The sequence below is a fragment of the Caloenas nicobarica genome, chromosome 12 (assembly GCF_036013445.1).
Source record: "Caloenas nicobarica isolate bCalNic1 chromosome 12, bCalNic1.hap1, whole genome shotgun sequence".
NCBI lineage: Eukaryota > Metazoa > Chordata > Aves > Columbiformes > Columbidae > Caloenas > Caloenas nicobarica.
Genome location: NC_088256.1, coordinates 13,876,910 through 13,894,390, shown reverse-complemented (window position 1 = coordinate 13,894,390; position 17,481 = coordinate 13,876,910). Strand labels below are relative to the sequence as shown.

The 17,481-nt window shown below is 58.2% G+C and overlaps 1 protein-coding gene across 7 annotated transcripts in view; it reads left to right on the top strand.

Annotated features, from left to right (window-relative positions):
* The window catches only part of DLG3 (discs large MAGUK scaffold protein 3), a 78,567-nt gene that overhangs the window by 41,828 nt on the left and 19,258 nt on the right, over positions 1 to 17,481 (top strand). For 5 of the 7 annotated variants that reach the window (XM_065643589.1, XM_065643593.1, XM_065643592.1 and 2 more), the window contains 8 exons: positions 6,122 to 6,172; positions 9,205 to 9,329; positions 9,792 to 9,961; positions 10,324 to 10,460; positions 10,761 to 10,905; positions 11,058 to 11,217; positions 15,381 to 15,537; positions 16,381 to 16,483. In XM_065643589.1, coding sequence (XP_065499661.1) covers positions 6,122 to 6,172; positions 9,205 to 9,329; positions 9,792 to 9,961; positions 10,324 to 10,460; positions 10,761 to 10,905; positions 11,058 to 11,217; positions 15,381 to 15,537; positions 16,381 to 16,483 — 1,048 coding nt within the window. Of the gene's footprint in view, positions 1 to 6,121; positions 6,173 to 9,204; positions 9,330 to 9,791; positions 9,962 to 10,323; positions 10,461 to 10,760; positions 10,906 to 11,057; positions 11,218 to 15,380; positions 15,538 to 16,380; positions 16,484 to 16,682; positions 16,766 to 17,481 lie in introns of those variants that run through there. The other 2 variants (XM_065643594.1, XM_065643596.1) reach the window with 2 other exon arrangements.

The following is a 17,481-nucleotide window of genomic DNA, read 5'->3' as shown; positions in this document are numbered from 1 at the left end:
GGGTGGAAGACGTCTACCCCATCCATCTGACCCCAGCAGCATATGCCTGGGGGGAATCTGCCCTGTGGTGGTTAAAAAGAAGGGGCAGGTTGTGGCTGTCATCTGCTGTGCAAAGCAGGGACCACCAGCCCCATGCCCAGGCAGGTGCCATCTGTGGAGTGCCCAGAGGAGCCTGTGCCCAGGGCAGGGGAGACACCTCACTTTGATTCCTCTCAGCCTCCAGCCTGGAAACCCTCTCGACGTCTGCTTCACGTCGTACTAGCACAGAAAAAAGCCCTGCTCCATCCTTTCCTTCTCCAGGGTGCTAGGCTCCTCAGGCTTCAGGGAGAACACACCCCAAAACCTCCCGTTCAGCTGTTTCCCGGGTCAACAAAGGAGCCACACCAGGGCTTGCTGCAGAAGAGCGCACCAAAATGACAAATCTGGAAGCATGTTTTTTTTACAAACCCAAAAGCTAAAGCTTGTCAGTACAGTATGTATTCAGAAGGGTTAAAGTCACATCTTTCAGTCTTTAATTACTTAACTATTCAATGCTTTCCTTAATGATAAACAGATGGATGTAGTCTAGTTCCTTCCTGTTCTAGCTCCATTGATTGCATTGGACTAGCTGTTGGGCTGAATTTGGCCCCGGCTGTTTATCAAGAAGTCTGCTCCACATTTCAGTCTCTCTGTCCACCCACCTCCGTCCCCAAGCGCATGTGGCACCAGCAGCGCCGTAAGGTACGAGCTGCAGCACTGGGTCCCACTCACCACCAGGGGCAGGGCTCAGCGCTGCTGCCTGTGGCTTGCGTGGAGCCCAGTACCTCCCAGGGTGCAAAAACCCAAATAAATCCTTATAAAATTCCTACTATATTGAAAGCATCCCTTGAAGGGTAAGGACGGGTGTGTGGGGAGTTCACCCATGCCAGCCCCAGGTCATTGCTCACAGTTTCACCCCTTGGTGTATTTTGCCCAGCAGGTCCATAGCAGGGAAATGGAGCATCGGAAGCCCACTTCCCATGGCGGACAGGGTCTCTGAGTTTCAGAGCTGCCTCTTTGAAGCAGAAATAACTTCTTGCTGCCCAGGGTGCATGGCAACTGCTGCCAGGCAGTCCCAAAGTCAGCAGGGAAGGTCACTCCAATGCCCTTGAGGAGGTGAAGGTTTCATAGCCTGGGTCCTTGAAGCCCTCCTGTGGTGCCCTGCTGCCCAGCAGCGAGGTGCCACCACCTCCGTGACCTCTAAAAGCCAGGGCTGAGGAAGCCAAGTTTTTCCCAGGCCTGATCCCAGCCAGCAAGCACCATGGGAGGCCCAGGCTCTGCCACCATTGAGTGCAGAAGCAACCTCCTTGTGCAACATTGACTCTGCTGCCAGGGTCCCCAGCCGCAGTCACTGCAGGGTGTGGGACAGCAGACATGACCGCCACGGTCCAATGCCTTTGAGCAGGGCAAAACTTGCCCGTAAGCCTGGCCAAAAAAAAACCCAAACAAACACAAAACCAGAAAAAAATCAAAACTAAACTGCTACCCTCACGCTTTGGTCCCAAGCGCAAGTGGCACATCCCACTGCCAGTTCCTTCACACAGTGTGGCCATGGAACCCCCCGAGCTGTGTGCTGGGGCTGTCAGACTTCAAACCCATTCCTCTTACCCAAGCTCAGCAGGCTTGTCCCCGTGGCCCTCTAGCAAAAGGCTGACCAGAAATACAGCGTTTATTTACTCTGTGCACACGGCCGACACTGTGGGCAATGCACACAAGGGGGTTGAGGCCAGGGGTTAGCTGGAAGCGAGTCAGTAGGTCTCAGTGCTGTGGCAGGATGCGTGGATACAGGGAGGTGAAAGGAGGGAGCTCTTGACCTATTTTCTCTGGGCCTCCTGCCATGTGCAGGCAGGGAGAGCTGTCCCTCGCCAGCGCTGCCGGTGCCAGCCCGGAGGTGCCCAGCGCACCTGCTGCCCCAGCACGGGGCTGATGTCCTTGTCCCTCGCTGGGGCACGCGTGGGGCATCGCCAGGCGCCTTCTGCCCCTGGTTCCGACTGACCCTCACCTGGACCCCTGTGTACAATTTGGGGCACCACAGTATAAAAAGGATAAAAAGCTACTGGAGAGTGTCCAGAAGAAGGCTATGAAGTTGCTGAAGGGTTTGGAGGGGAAGCCGTATGAGGAGCGGCTGAAGTCACTTGGTGTGTTCAGCCTGGAGGAGACTGAGGGGAGAGCTCCTGCGGTTACAGCTCCTCACAAGGGGTCAGGAGGGCAGGTGCCGAACTCTTCTCTTTAGTGACCAATGACAGAACCCAGGGGAATGGCAGGAAGATGTGCCAGAGGAGGTTCAGGTTGGACATTAGGAAAAGGTTCTTCACCCAGAGGGTGCTGGACACTGGAACAGGCTCCCCAGGGAGGTGTCACGGCCCCAACCTGACAGTGTTCAAGAAGCGACTGGACACCCTCAGATGCAGGGTGTGAATGTTGGAGTTGTCCTATGCAGGGACAGGAGTTGGACTTGATGTTCCTGTGGGTCCCTTCCAATTCAGGGCATTGTATGATTCTATGATTACGTTGGTACACAGCTGCTCCACCACCGGGCCCCAGCACCTGTTCCCATTGCATCCTAACCACAAAATAAGGGCCAGATCCTGCTCCAAAAGTGGCTGCAGGCAGTGTTGTCCTTCCTGCAAGGTTATTTCTTCTTGCAGCTTGGTGGGCTATTTGGGTTGGGTTTGAGGAACCCCATCTTAGTCTTCTAAATTTTGACTCCTTTTTTAATTAAAAAAAAAAAAAAATCCCGACTCTCTAGCAAATTGCAAATCGCATTCCACGTGCACTGGTGCGATGTTGGCCGGCGGAGCCTGCAGACAGCTTGCAGTAGCTTTGGAAGGTGTGTGCTCTTCTGTTTATCGAATGAGTGTTAACTCTGCAGCCTTCTGTTGATGATTTAAATGTCATCACCGCTAACTATTTCCCTGCTGCTCCAAACACAAAAGGGAAGCAAAGGCCAGCGAAGGGGGCCTCTTCCTGAGCCCTCAGGTGGGCTTGCTGTGTGGGAAGGGCTTGGAAAAAAATACCTTTACTCTTTCCCATGAGAAATCAGATGGTGCTTAGGATCAGGATAACCCGGGAACAGCTAATTAGCCTCCAACACCTCTGTTAGCTCTGCGGACGTTGCACAGGGAAATGGGAGCAGGGTGAGGTGTGCTCTCCCTGCCCACGAGTGGTGGAGCTGGGCATCTCACACTGAGCCCATAGCACCAAGACGGCCCCAAACAGGGCTGGCAGGGCACAGAGCACCAGCTAAGGAGAGGGGGAACAGCCTGCGGCAGAGCCAGGTCGTGGCGGCTCCAGTGGGTGCCGCGGGGAGGTTTTGCCGTCAGTAAGTGACTGGTATTCAATTTTCCGACGCTGGAACGTTTGCTTTGTTGGCTCGTTCCCTTGGTTACATGGTATATATTAAGTTCTCCATTTGGCTTCCTTATGCAATTAAATGACGTTCTGTTACACGGATTTTAGAAACGTAATCAGAGCTAAAACTTCATGGTGAGACCTGGCTGACCCCAGCGTGCCCAGCTGGAGCGGTCTGCTCCCTGCACACACCACACCAGCTGAGCGCCAACACCGCTCGCTTTCAGGGAGCAATGCAAAACACCGCTCAGCATTGGCAGCCCCAAGATTTGTGGAGCGGAGATACCCCAAACTCACCTGCCTGGCAGCAGGGTGTCTGTCGGGGTTGTGCGTCTGAGTGTCTGCGCCCCGGGCACTTGCCGGCAGCGCCCGCTCACTTGGCGGAGCTGACACACTGCTGGCTCCCTTTGCGGCTCACAGATTGTCAAAGTTTTCTGCACATCCCCATCCTGTAGGTATGTATGTGCTGTTCCTCTGCGGCCGTGGGTGTGCATATGGCTGGCTGTGTGGCAACTGCGTTGAATGCCAAAGCAGAGAGGACAATGTGTGTAGTAGGGAAGGGTGCCAGGAATCCGAGTTGCTGGAAAGCTGGGAAGAGGCGACGCCGCGCCCCACGCACGGGGCTACCAACTGTGGAGACGAGATGAGCCTGGAGGCTGCAGCAAGGGAGGCTGTGAGGGCGGCGTGGGCCAGCAAGCCAGCCCTGCTCGGGATTAGTCAGTACAGTAGGATGCGAGGAGGGAAAGACAGCCTGTGACAAAGGGGGAGCCAGTGGCGAGGGAAGCAATGTCCCCCAGCCCATGGCAGCACAGCCCAGGGCTGTGCTGTGGCAGGAGGTGGCACCGGCCACATGTCCCTGTCCCTCTGAGGCTGTTGGGAATCCTGTTGTGGGTTAATCCCACCACTCCCAGTGCTTTTCTGCAGAGGGATTCTCTTCAAGAGCTGACCAAAGCCTTTCCCAATGTGCCGGGAGGATTAGAGCATCCTGATATTGGAATGTCTGGATTTCCTGGCCCTGAACCATGCCCTGAAATCTTCCCATGGCTGAGAGGCATCAGGCATGGAGCACATCTGAGGAGGGACAACCCTCTCAGCCCATGTTCCCTAGAGCCCCCATCCCATCCCTCCACTCCAGACTCTCCCCAGCCTCCTCCACCCTGAAGCGCGGTAGCCACAACAGAGTATGGGATTGCTTTGGCCTCACCAGGACTGAAGCAGGCAGGGGATGAGGCTGCATGTATCACCAGTGGCACAGCCCCATCCAGATCTTGGCATGCAGAACTGCTCTTCCACCTGGGTACCTGATTATTCCCACTAGAAAAACTCCTGTTTCCTTTTCCTAGCTATAAATAGGGCCTCACAGCCGCCTCGGTGAGTTTCCTTCCGTGGTGTCAGATGATGGCTTTATCATAAATGATGTTTGCTGTCCTCTCCATCTAACGACCCAGCACTGCGGGGTTTTGGAGGAAGGCTGGGCTGTGCCTCTATGGGGACGGATAGCAGGGACCTGGGCAAGCAGAACACAACTGGCGTGCTGGCGCCGAAGAAGGGGACCTGTGGCCAAACAAAGCCATGGCAGCTCTGGTTTGGGGTACAGAGCACATACAAAAAGTGGCTCCGTACAATCTACAAGCTGTCAATTAACGATGGGTGTAAAATCCACATGAGGAACCCTGCATGTTGTCCAGGGCCCATAGGCAGAGGCGGGGCTGGATGATGGAGAGGCATTTTCCTGCTGAGCCCCAGGTCCCACCACCTCTGCCATGCCATAGGAACTTGCCCATGCCCCATCCCTTCTTCCCTGGAGTGACTCAAATTGTGAGGTTAAGTCCAGTCCCCTCCAAAACTGTTGCTGTTGAGTGCAACAGCTCTGGATGTTCTAAAAGCCAATTGCTTTGCAAATCTTGCTAAATTTTAGATGTCGACAGATGTTTATGGCCTGATCCTGATGACCTGGAGTGAAACTGCTGCCTTATTTTCCTGTGCATTTTTGCTTATGGGTAAAATGGAAGTTTTTGACCTATACATTTACCATTTCTTATTTTAGAGCCTACATCCCTGCATCCCTTTTGTTTCTAGCCATTACTTTTCCCAGAACTCTCCTTTGACACTCTGGGCATGGAAGATTTTTAAGCGTGGGGCTCAGTGCGGTGTACACCATTGAGACCAGCTACACCAGTTTTTTATATAAGGACATCACAATGTTTTCCCCTCTTACTGTGTCTCACACTTGCGCCTTGTTTCCTTTGCACCCAGCTAATTCAGTAGAAGAAATTATTCTGAATTCTCTGTTAACACAGTCATGCTACTAAAAGATTTTAAAGATATAAGCAGCTAAAGGTGTTTATTATGTTATTATGTACAGACATTATTTTTTTTCCTTTAAATGGACCGTCCCCTTTTCCTTCCTGCAGCAGTGAATTCCTGAGGTTAATTACATGCTGCGTAACAAAGGCGTTATTTCTTTTTGTGCCTTCGGTTGTGTTCCTTTTCATGGCTGGAGAAATAAGCTGGGAGAATAAAGGCTTTGCACTGAAGTGCATTAAAGTCAGTGGGCTTTGGCTCATGCCCAGAAAGAAAAGCAGCACACGGTTTAATTCCAGGGCAGGCTTGAGCGATTGCATTTAAGGTTTTTTTCAGCAGTGATGGCAGAGCTTTTAGGTTGGATTCTTGACATTCAGCTATCAGAGGGGAAAAGCAAATCCCCCTGAGATGGGCACAGAGCCGTAACGTGCTGTCTCCCTCTCCCCAGGTGAACGGCAGCGATGGGATGTTCAAATACGAGGAGATCGTCTTGGAAAGGGTAAGTGCTCTTTACTCACTTGCCGACAGCTTTTGCTGCCTCTTCCCACTCACCCTCCCGCTGGTGCAGCCCCCATCCCTGCGCCAGATGATGGGGATAGGTCGGTCTCTGCTCCCTGATCTCTCTGGTGGCTTTTGGAGAGGTGTCATGCTTGCCTTCCCCGAACAGCCCCCATGGCGTGGGGAAAGGTGAGCTTTCTCCCCCTGCCACAGACCCTTCCAGAAGGGAGGGAGGAAGGCTTCTCCCTTGCCTCCCTTGTTCACACCCTCTCCCCCACAAACGCGCCAACGCGGAGCTGGGAGGGGTGAGGCTCTTTGTCACCGTCTTTGCCGGAAAATGGCGATGCAGGGAGCTCTGCTCGTGCAGGTGCATCCGCCAGCCAGGCACAGGGGACCAATGCCTCCCCATCACCGGACTCCCCGTCGCTTCGGCGTACACAGCGCAGGGATGCTAAGCGGCAAGGACGTGTTTTCTAGTAAACCGGATGACAACGAGGGGAGTTTCTGCTCAAGGCTTTTCTTGTCTGTTGGCAACGCAGAGCTGATGGCGTGCACCATATCGGCTGTGGCTAAAGTCAGCTCCCCCTGCAGATGGGGCTTATCCAGGGGCAAGCCAGCACAGAGCAGGGAGGGCTTTCCCTTCGTGCGCAGGGATGGAGGGATGGAGAGGGAGGGGGAAAAGCTGGCCTAAGTTTTGCTCGAAGAGGTGGGCGCAGCCTTGCTGAGCAAGGATGGCCGGGGCGGGAGGCTGTGCTCCATGGCATGCCTTGCCTCCTCCTCCTTGCTGCCGTGCCGGATGGCTCGGCCTTGCCATGTGGCCACCATCGCAGGGGAAGACACATCACTCGTTATTCTGTTCCTCTCTGCTTTTAGTCATCTCCCTCCTCCCCTTGGCTCTGCATCACGGAGGTGGGTGGACGGAAGGTTATCTGGGGCTGCTGCCTCACCCACTGCTTCCCCAGCGTGCCTGACGAAACCAGCCCAGGGGATGCTTCCTTTTTGGGCTGAGCGCTTCTCGCTACGGGCTCAATTTAGAGGCAAAAGCCTTGTTTTTGGGGATTCTTCAGAGCATCCTCTGTCCTCAGCCCACAGCAGAAGCAGGGAGGGGAGCTGGCAGGGTGGCACAGAGGGGCAGCGCTCATTGCTGTCCCCATTTCAAAGCCACAGGCAGCGATTCCCTCTCCAGCAGCGAGAAACCATGAGGGAATTTCAGTGCTTAGTAGCCAGCGCCAGCATGGACCATAGCCAGGGCCCTGCTGGGATCCAACAGGCCTGTCTTACTGCAGGAGAAGCACCCTCGTGCCTGCAGGTGAGGCTGTCCCCTTGCTGGGGTGTTTGGCTCCCAGAGATTACCTCAGTGTACCCAAAATTGCTGTTCTGTCACTGCTATTAATGTTTGTCCTTGTTGTAAAGACAAGGGGAAATGCAACAGCTTTTTGGGGGCAATAACTGAGGAAACACCATCTGCAGAGGGACGTGGCTTTGGGTTTACCCACCACACCTCTGCAGCAGGAGCTGACCTCGTGTCTCCATCAAGCCCAATGCCAGCTAAGAAAGCCCTTGAACTCCATTTTAGGGTTTATAAAAATTAAAAAAAAACACCTCACGGACCATTTCCAGGTTTTGTGGCTAGCATCGAAGCGCACCTTTCTGTAGACAGCCACAATGACCTGCCTTTCTGGGGCCAGGCTGGGTCTTCGGTGACAGTCGGCAGCTTTTTTGAGCTGAGCATAAGGTAACCAGAATCCAGCTTAGAGTAAGGGCAACGGCCTTAGACCTTTCACCATTGAGTGCCTCCTAGTCACATGCCGGCCAAATCCCAGCCAGCAGGAGAGCATCTGGGAGCGCTGTGTAGTGAGAGGCATTGGTGGCTCCTGGAGGTGCCACGTACTACATAATGAGTGGCATAAAATCAGACCAGAGACCTCTGCGTTGCCACAAGAGCTGATGCTGAGCCTAAATTGCTGGGGAAAAGCAGGAGCCCCAGCCAGATGCTGGTGCTGGATGATCCCAGGCAGCCTGAGCTCCAGTGTAGCTCTCCTGGCCGCAGGTCCCCCCGCAGGGAACTGCTCCCCATCACCCAATGCTGAGCACTGGGGCCATGGGCAGGCAGGAGAGTGCTTGGCCTGAGCCCATTTGTATATGAGAGAGGCAGGCACGATAGGATGTGACTAAGTGTCAGCTCTTCCGCATGAGAAAACAAGGCGAGGAGCCATCTGATTTTCAAGGCAGAGCAGAAAAAGCAGGAATTGTCCACTTGCATCAAGCATGGAGCTGGAAGCAGCGCCTAGGAGTGGGTCGCTAATGGGTATCCTGTAAGTGGGAGATGCAGCGCAGGGGCCACGGCCACTGGTCCTGGGATGCTGCCAGGTTGGAGTTGGAGACATGGCATGGTCCCTGCATTTACCCTGGGTAGGCTTCAGCAGGATGAAGCTCAAGCGATGCTCCAAGCACATCCGGGAGGAAAAGGAGGCAGAACTGGAGACCCTGCTCCATCCTGACAGCCCCCTCCACCCAATCTTGAAAATTTTGGCATCAGCACTGCTGGTCCCCGGGTTGGCTCCGTGCTGGGGCTACGTCCCGGGGTGCAGAGGGGCAGGGGTGGGACGCTGGTGACTGGCACAAGCCCTGCTGCTCCGTGTGGGCTGCAGCATTGGTGTCTCCTCCTGGGGAGCAGCCAGCAAGGGGAGGTTTTCTCCGCCAAGGACCACCCCCTCTTCCTCCAGCTTCACTGCCTGCCTCAGAGTCTCTCAGCGGAGACGCGGCAGTGAGGGAGGTCCTCGCCGGCTCCCACTCTCCTGCTCCATCTGTTCCGTGCTCTGCGCTGCTGCACCCAGCGCCTCGGCTGATGAGCGCCAGCCTCCCCTCCGGCCGTGCATCCCTCTGTCCCCTGAGCCGGGCACCCTGGGGCGAGACAGATGCTGTAAGGGCTCCCGCACCCCAGGCAGCCGCGGCTGGGGGGGAACTGCTTCGGGAGAGCCAGCAGCAAGCGGTTGCCTGTGGGGGAAAGACGTGGTGTTTGATTTCCTGCAGGGTAACTCCGGCCTCGGCTTCAGCATAGCGGGAGGAATCGACAACCCCCACATTCCAGATGATCCGGGTATCTTCATCACCAAAATCATCCCCGGGGGAGCGGCAGCCATGGATGGCCGTCTGGGGTGAGTGTACCAGGCGAGGGGAGCAGCCCCGTCAGGGTGTCACCTGGGGTCTCCCCAGGGACCCTCTAGGCAGCTCCTGCCCTACTCCCTTGCCATGATGCCTAGCCCCCCTGGCCCCTTCCCCACAGCCAGGTTCCCTCAGTGCAGGGATGCCTGTGGTCCCCTGCCACCAGGTGCCCATCTGCAGCCACCCCTCCTCCCCTCCCGGCCCCAGACTCCATCTCCCATCCTTACCCCTGCAGCCTTCAGTAGGATCCAGCCTTTCCCCTCATCTCCCATGTCCATGAGGGTTCCTTCGGGGGAGACCCTCTCTTACACCAGCAGGGCAGGATCTGGCCAGCTTGAGCAGCTCTCCTTCGCACAAGGGTGTGTGCGGCTGGAGGAGGGCCTCAGAGGTGTCCAGAGGAGGGTGGCACAGGCTGGTGGTTCCCCAGAGAGCTCAGGGCCACCCTGTGCCCGCAGGGTGAACGACTGCGTGCTGCGGGTGAACGACGTGGACGTGTCTGAGGTGGTGCACAGCAAAGCTGTGGAGGCCCTGAAGGAAGCGGGCCCTGTGGTGCGGCTCGTGGTGCGCCGCCGGCAGCCCCCACCAGAGACCATCATGGAGGTCAACCTGATGAAGGGTCCCAAAGGTGAACCCCTCACTCTGCTTGCAAGACTGAGGTGCCCTTCTGCCCCATGGGTTGGTGTGGGGTGTCCCCTCGGTGTGGGATGCCACGGGGTGCAAGGCAGCATCAGGGGGGATGTGGGATGCGAGGTGGCACCGCCATGGTGCAGGATGCTGCAGGGTGACCCAGCAGCGTGCGATGCTGTGAAGCATGGGGTGTGGGACAGACCCAGGGTGGCTGGGCTGTCCCCACGCAGCAGTGGAGTGGCCCATTGTCTGCTGGGTTTGGGACAGGGTGGGAAGCCCAATGAGACAGAGAGGCCATGGTGCCAGCCCAGGGGTCTGTCCATGTGTCTGTCCCTCACCTGCCCTCTCACTCCCACTCAGGCTTGGGGTTCAGCATCGCAGGGGGCATCGGGAACCAACACATCCCTGGAGATAACAGCATCTACATCACCAAGATCATCGAGGGAGGTGCTGCCCAGAAGGATGGGCGCCTGCAGATTGGGGACCGGCTGCTCGCGGTAAGCCCTGTGCCCACAGCCGGCCGAGAGGTGAAGCTGGGCAAGCCCTGCTGTGTTGCGGTGCCAATCCTGAACCCCATCACCCCTCCCGCCAGCAGCCCCGCACCCCTTCCCTGGGATCCCCACTGGGACAGTGCTGTGGGAGGGGCAGGTGCAGCACTGGCCAAACCCATGGAGATGGGCTCTGTCTCCAGAGTTCCTGCAGCGCCGACCCTGCAGGAAACGGCTCCCCTCCCACTTGCTGCACTGTCCCCTGCCCTCCTGCCTACACCCCCTCACCCAGCCCCTTCCCTCTGGCAGGTGAATAACACCAATCTGCAGGACGTGCGGCACGAGGAGGCGGTGGCCGCCCTGAAGAACACCTCCGACATGGTGTATCTGAAAGTGGCCAAGCCTGGCAACATCCACCTCAACGACATGTACGCGCCCCCCGACTATGCCAGCAGTACGTACGCCGCCGGCCGCTGGTGCGGCAGCCCAGGCACCGCAGGGCTGGGGGGCACAGAGCATGCTGGGGTGGTGGGCAACACTGGGCTGGTTGCCACATCCACGTTGCGGATGGATTTCTGCTCCTGATGCCCTTCTCCTCCCTCACAGCCTTCTCAGCCTTGGCTGACAATCACATAAGCCATAACTCCAGTCTGGGCTACCTGGGCAGCGTTGAGAGCAAGCCTGCCTACCCCATCCCGCCCCAGGTGACTCCATCACGGTACTCACCCATCCCTCGGCACATGATTGGGGATGACGACTTCACCAGGTAAGTGCTGGGCATGAGCATCCCTAATCCCTGCTCCTTTCCTTCGTTCTCTTTCCCTCCATAGTTGCTTGACCTAATCCCTGCTGCCAGTGCAGAGCCTTGGCCAAAAGCCTGTTTGTGGGTACCTGGTGCAAATCTTGAGGCCCCTGCAGTGAGCTCCATGCTCACCCTTCCTGAGACCAGCCCTGCTGTGTTGCTCCCTGGCTTGCTGCATCCCCTGCTTCCCTGTTCCCCCTCCCCAAGCCTTACACAACTGCAGTTCAGCTTCATTCTCTTACTTGTTTTACAATACCTGGAATACAAGGTGTTCCCTGCCCTTATGGTGCCATCCAGAGCTGGCAGCGCCACAGGCTCCCAGGCTGCAGAGTGGAGCTTGTGCTCTGGGCTTGGCATCCCCAGAGCCAGGGCTGTAGGGCTCAGGCTGTATTCTTGGGACTGACAGGTTAGGCTTAGGGATGGCTCTGCATTTAGGAGTGAGGTCGCAGGCTGGTTTCAGATTTGCGTTTGCAGTGGAAGATGCCGTAGCCTTGACTGGGGTTGTCCCGTTCTGTGGGACACTTACAGATGCCAGAGCGGGACACCCTGAGTTGCTTTGAGGTGTCAGTCCTGCTGTCCTTCCAGAGAGCAGCTGCATTCACCTTAGTCACAGGAATTTATTGCTTCTTGGTGCTCAGCCACGGCCAGGTCCCTCTGTGCGCTGTGACCTGTGCAGCACTGGCCTCCACCAGCGCCCCGTCTCTCTCGCCTGGTCTCACCACCAAATATGCGGGTTCTCCAGCCTGCTCCCGGTGCCACATCCTCACCGGGTGTAGCAACTCTATTGCTGTCAGGGCACATGAGGATGATTCTGCAGGCAGGAGCAGTGCTTTCTGCCATTACATTGCACCACAGAATGGACTGAGTCCCAGTGCTCGGAAAATGCACCATCTGTCTCTCATCAGGGATCCCAGTCCCACCAGGGCGTCCCTTCCTACATGTGCCAACATCCTTATTTTCGGACCAGAAAGCGGAGCAGGCCGGACCAGCACAGTGATGGCTCGGCAGTGGCTCCGCGGTGGCTTGGCGTTGGCCCCGGTGCAGCACGTGCCGGTGGCCGCTAGAGGATGGTGCTGCCTTGCGGAGGGCCCCGCTGCAGACAGGCTGACACCGGCTGTGTCACTGTCCCCAGCCACAACCCGCTGCTCCCCACCAGATTCGCAGTCTGCAGCAGGCTCTACACCTGCCCCATCCATCCCAGGATATGTGCATCGCTGACCCCCATCCAGTGGCTTCATTGCCATGAGTCTGTTGGCTCGTGCATCAGCAAGATTGTGCACTGGGACCAGTCTAGTCCAAATTCATCTTACTGGTGTGGGAAAAGGCAGTGACCCCCCTAAAAAAGCAACTGTCTCCCAGGAGGCTCCTGCCAGCCATTCTCCAGGAGAAGCAGAGGTCCTGGCCTGGATCCAGTATCAAGCCTCTTCCCTTCCCATGGGCACAAGTGCTGCTGCAGGTGGCTCCACTGACCCTTGTGTCCTGCAGCACCCAGAGCCAGCGACCTGAGCATCTGTCTTCCAATGAGCTCCACCACTGCAACCCAGACCCAGCACAGCCCCACAGGATCCCAGTGGTCACTCTGGACCAAGGTCCCAGTGTTGATGCTGCAATGTCCAGTGTGGAATCTGCCTGCAGGATCCATGTCCTGCCTCCTGGGATGAGGATGGAAGTAGAGAGTGCGCGTCATGACTGAGACCTGAGATGTACCTGTCTGGGGCTTTATTTCCTCTCCTTGGTTCCTGGAGTGTCTCTCTACATTCCACCAAACCATCTGGTCCTCATGGTTGCTGGGGATGCTTCTCACCAGGCCAAGTTGGGGTGGTGGTTCCTGCACTCTGCTTGGGCAGCAGCAAAACCCAAGGGGAAGAGCAAGTTCATCAGCTGGTTGGAGGCAGAGTTTGCAGACCCAAAAATCTGACTTATGTCTTCCCCTGGGAGAGCTCTAGCTCCAGGCATAGTTATGCTGCAGAGGGACTGATGGCTGCAGCCATCTCTGCCCCCTCACAACTGCCCCTGAGCCAAGCGCTGGTGGCATCCTGAGGACTTGGGTTTGAGCCTCTTTTGACCCCCGTGACATTTCCATGGTGTTTCCTTGGTCTCCTCCTGGTCTCAGGGCATCCCAGCCCTATGCTACTGTCCAGCCGAGTCCTGAGCCCCGCTTAGCTCAGATCTTGAACTCCTTGAAAGGCGGTAAGGATGAAGCAGGAATTTTCTGGAGGTCACAAAGTAGATTCAACCTCTGCCACATCAGAAATGTGTAGCTGGAGTTACAACTCTGCCGTACCTCAGCTTTTGAAGGCAAGGGGCTGTGACGGTGCACAGTGTGTGTGGAGATGCAGACACCGGGAGCCGGGCTGCGAATTTACCCTCATTTGGCTGCTTCTCTCAGCTGGGGCCGTGCTGTGCGTGCCTGCAGGGGCAGGAAGGAGTTAAGTCTGTAGGGTCTAGCAGAGCGAAGGCTGCGTCCTTTCAGCGCTTCCATAAAAAACCATGTGTGTGGATCGGGGAAGCAGCCGGCCCCGCAGCCGGCAAGCGGCAGAGACAGGCAGCGCGGGGCGGCCGTGGCAGGGAGCATTCAGAATATTGCTGCCCCTTGCGCCTCCCAGCTGGCACCACCAACAGAGCCTGCCACACCACAATGTTCACCGTCAATGTCTCGTCATCCATGTCCTACAGGGGACAGCCATCCCTGTCCCCTTCCAGCCAGCAGCCAGGCCACAGAAGCAAGTGTGACCAGAGGTAGGGGACCGCAATGCTGCTGTGCCCGGTGGGAAGCGTGGGGACAAGGACAGGAGCTGGGGAAGAGCCGGGAGGGTCAGGCTGTGCTGAGCCTGGGGTCTGGGCAGGCCAGAAGCCCACCAAGGCATTCTTGCACTTCTGTCTATCTGTCTCCTGCTCTTATTGCTCCTTATAAGGTGGTTGCCCAAAGCTAAGTGGCATTCAGCCCATCAGGACTCCTCCACGGGGAAGGATGGTGGGAAATTTTTCCTGGGGTGCTGTCAGGTGTCCCTGGAGACACATCCTGCTGCCTGCATCCGTGAAAGCATCAAAACATTCCCCCATCTGCCCAGGTGATGGCAGGGGTGCTCTAGCCTGCTGCGGGGGCTGAGAAATATATTTTCTTGCAAGACTGTCCTGGGAGCATGCTGCCAGGCTACAGGGCTTCGTGCTGGCTGCTCAGCGAAACTTTATTCCCTTGGGTCCCTGCTCTGCTCATGCCGCCTGAGCCCCACTCCTTCCTGGCTATCACTGGCTGGGCCAGCCCCCCAGGTGCCCCAGGGTCCCCTTAGTATTGCTGGCATTTTAGGTTCCACCATACATGCCCTCAGCCTGTGTTGTGCCTGGTGCCCCAGTATCTCTCCTACCGTGCCCCGGAGATCTCCCTCTTGATCAGGCTGCTGAGCTCACCGGCAGGTCCTCAGTCCTTGTAGTACACTCCGAAGTGCCAGGATCCAGCCGATCACCACCGTGGACATGCTGATGGTCCCCAGTGTGTGTTGGCTGACAGTCACCACCAGCTTGTGCTAATTGTCTGGTGTTATTTATTCCTTCTTATTTTAATCCAGCGCTTGAGCTGAGAGCTGCCCTTGTTCCCATCAGACTTGGTTTTTCTTCCCAGATGAAAACTGACGCAGGATTTTTGCAATGCCAGGCAGTCTTTCTGCCTTTGCCTGCCTATTGTTTGAGCTGCAAAAGAATTAAGTCATCATCAAAAAATGTAGGGCTTCTGTTGAGCCGCGCAGGGCCTGTGGTGTGGGGTTGCAGGCACACTTGCCGTGCTGCACGGGTGCAGAGGGGCTTCATCCCCCTCTCCCGGCATGGCTGTGCTGTCCTCGATGCCCAGGCTCGCAGCATCCGATGCCACCTCACAGTCCAACATTTCTGTGTGTGATTTCATGGCAGATGCTCTGTTTCTGTCTGTGCTCTGTCTCATGTCACTTGTGTGACTGCCTGCACCTCTCATGGTTTATCAGCTTCTTTGGTACCGAGGGCTGAGTCACGCCAGGTCACACTCAGGGTGACTCCAGCCCCACCAGTGTGCTGGGAAGCCCAGTCACGGCCAACTCTGTCACCATCTTCGCTGCTCCTCACCTTGATGTCTCCCTGTCCCCTCTCTGTCCTTCCAGGGAGCCCCGGAAAATCATCCTGCACAAAGGCTCCACCGGCCTGGGCTTCAACATCGTTGGGGGGGAAGATGGTGAGGGGATCTTTGTGTCCTTCATCCTGGCCGGAGGCCCTGCGGACCTGAGCGGGGAGCTGCGGAGAGGAGACCGCATCCTCTCGGTGAGTTGGTGGGGCCACCCGCTGCCCCTCCAGAGCCTCCCACAGCCCCAGGCGGGTTCTGGCAGGACACCTGTCCCCTGCCACCTGAGACACGGTTCGGCAGGGTCCGTCCCCAGTGCTGGTGTGGACATGGCTGCGGGGTGCACCTTATGAGGAGCGGCTGAGGGAACTGGGGCTGTTTAGGCTGGAGAACAGGAGGCTGAGGGGAGACCTTATCACTGTCTACAACTACCTGAAAGGAGGGTGTAGCGTGGAGGGGGTTGGTCTCTTCTCCCAAGTAGCGATAGGACAAGAGGAAATGGCCTCAAGTTGTGCCAGGGAAGGTTCAGATTGGATATTAAGAAAAAATTCTTCACGGAAAGTGTTGTCAGGCATTGGAACAGGCTGCCCAGGGCAGTGGTGGAGTCACCATCCCTGGAAGGGTTTAAAAGGCATTTAGACGAGGTTCTTAGAGACATGGTTTAGTGCTAGAGTTAGGTTACGGTTGGACTCGATGATGCTGAGAGTGTCTTCCAACCAAAACGATTCTATGACCAGAGCAGCAGCCTGCCTGGGATCTGACCCGCGGTAGAGCAGGGGCTGCCCAGCTCCTTGCCCACCCACCGGTGTAGGGCACTCCCGGTGCCCAGGCCGGCTGGGTGCGAGTACCAGAGATGCCAGTACTAGAGATGGTACTGGGGGCACAGGGGCTGGGTGGCGAGGCACCGGGTGTGTGGTACCGCGGGCACCGGTACAGGGGCGGGGGCAGCACTGACAGCGGTGCCGAGCGCTGGGGCACAGGGCAGACCCGGTCGGTGCAAGCCCCGGTCGGTCCGATGCAGCGGAGCCGCTCTGTGCCGGCAGGTGAATGGCGTGAACCTCCGCAATGCCACTCACGAGCAGGCGGCGGCGGCGCTGAAGCGGGCGGGGCAGACGGTGACCATCATCGCGCAGTACCGGCCCGAAGGTACCGGCGCCGGGGGGCGGGGCCGGGGGCGGGGCGTTGCATGCAGATGAGGGGGCGGGGCGGTGGCTGGCGCGCGATCGGGAGGCAGGGGCGGGGGGCGGCCTGCGAGGCGCCGATTGGCGCGGGGCGGGGTCCGGGGGGGAGGTGTGGGCGCCGATTGGCCGGCGCGGCGAGGGGGCGGGGCGGTGGCGTCCCGCCGGCGGTGCCTGCGCGGCTTTGTGTGCGGGCCGGGCGGCTCCGGGGCTGCTGCCGGGGGCGCCGCCGCCCCCCACCGGCGTACAGGTGAGCGGGACTCCGCCGACCTCGCCCGCGCCTCCCCGGCTCTGCGGCTGGCCCGGCGACACGGCCCGGGCGGCCCTCTTCGGGCCTGGGCCGGCTCAGGGCCTCGCCGCGAAGGGGGTCGTCTCCGGTTGGAGGCGGGCGGGAGGGGGTGTCTGTTTACCGGAGGGCATCGCCGCGAGGTCCCGCTCCGTGGGGTTCGGTGGGCCGTGCTGTGCGGCCCGGGACCGAGGGAGTGCTCCGGAGAGGTTGATGAGTGGTACGGCCGCCCCTCGTCCTGGGGGACGGCTCCCTCCCCCACCCGCGCGGTGGGCTCCGGGAGTCCCCCTGCGGCCACCGGGCCGGCGGGGCTGGAACCGGCGCCTCGCTGCTGGGCGGGGGCTCATCCCCGCCTGCGAGCATCCCGCCTGCCCCAGCGACTGCCTTTCGTTAGGGCTGGCCTTCAATGCCCTCGGCGGAGGTGTCGGAGGCCGGTGGTCCCGCGTGGGCTGGCTGAGTCCTGCGTGGGGCAGCCAGTGTCTGGCCGCGGCGGGGACGGAGCTGGCGGCTGCTGACCGAGACCCTCCCCGGCTGGCAGGGCTGAAGCGTCACCCGGGGGCTGGAAGGACAAGCGCTGGGGAGGGCGAGGGGCCGGGAGCTGCTCCCGGGGCTGCTGCTGCGCTGTTGCCGTGTTCCGAGCTGCACCACTCTGGGATGCAGCAAGTCACGTCCCCTGGTGA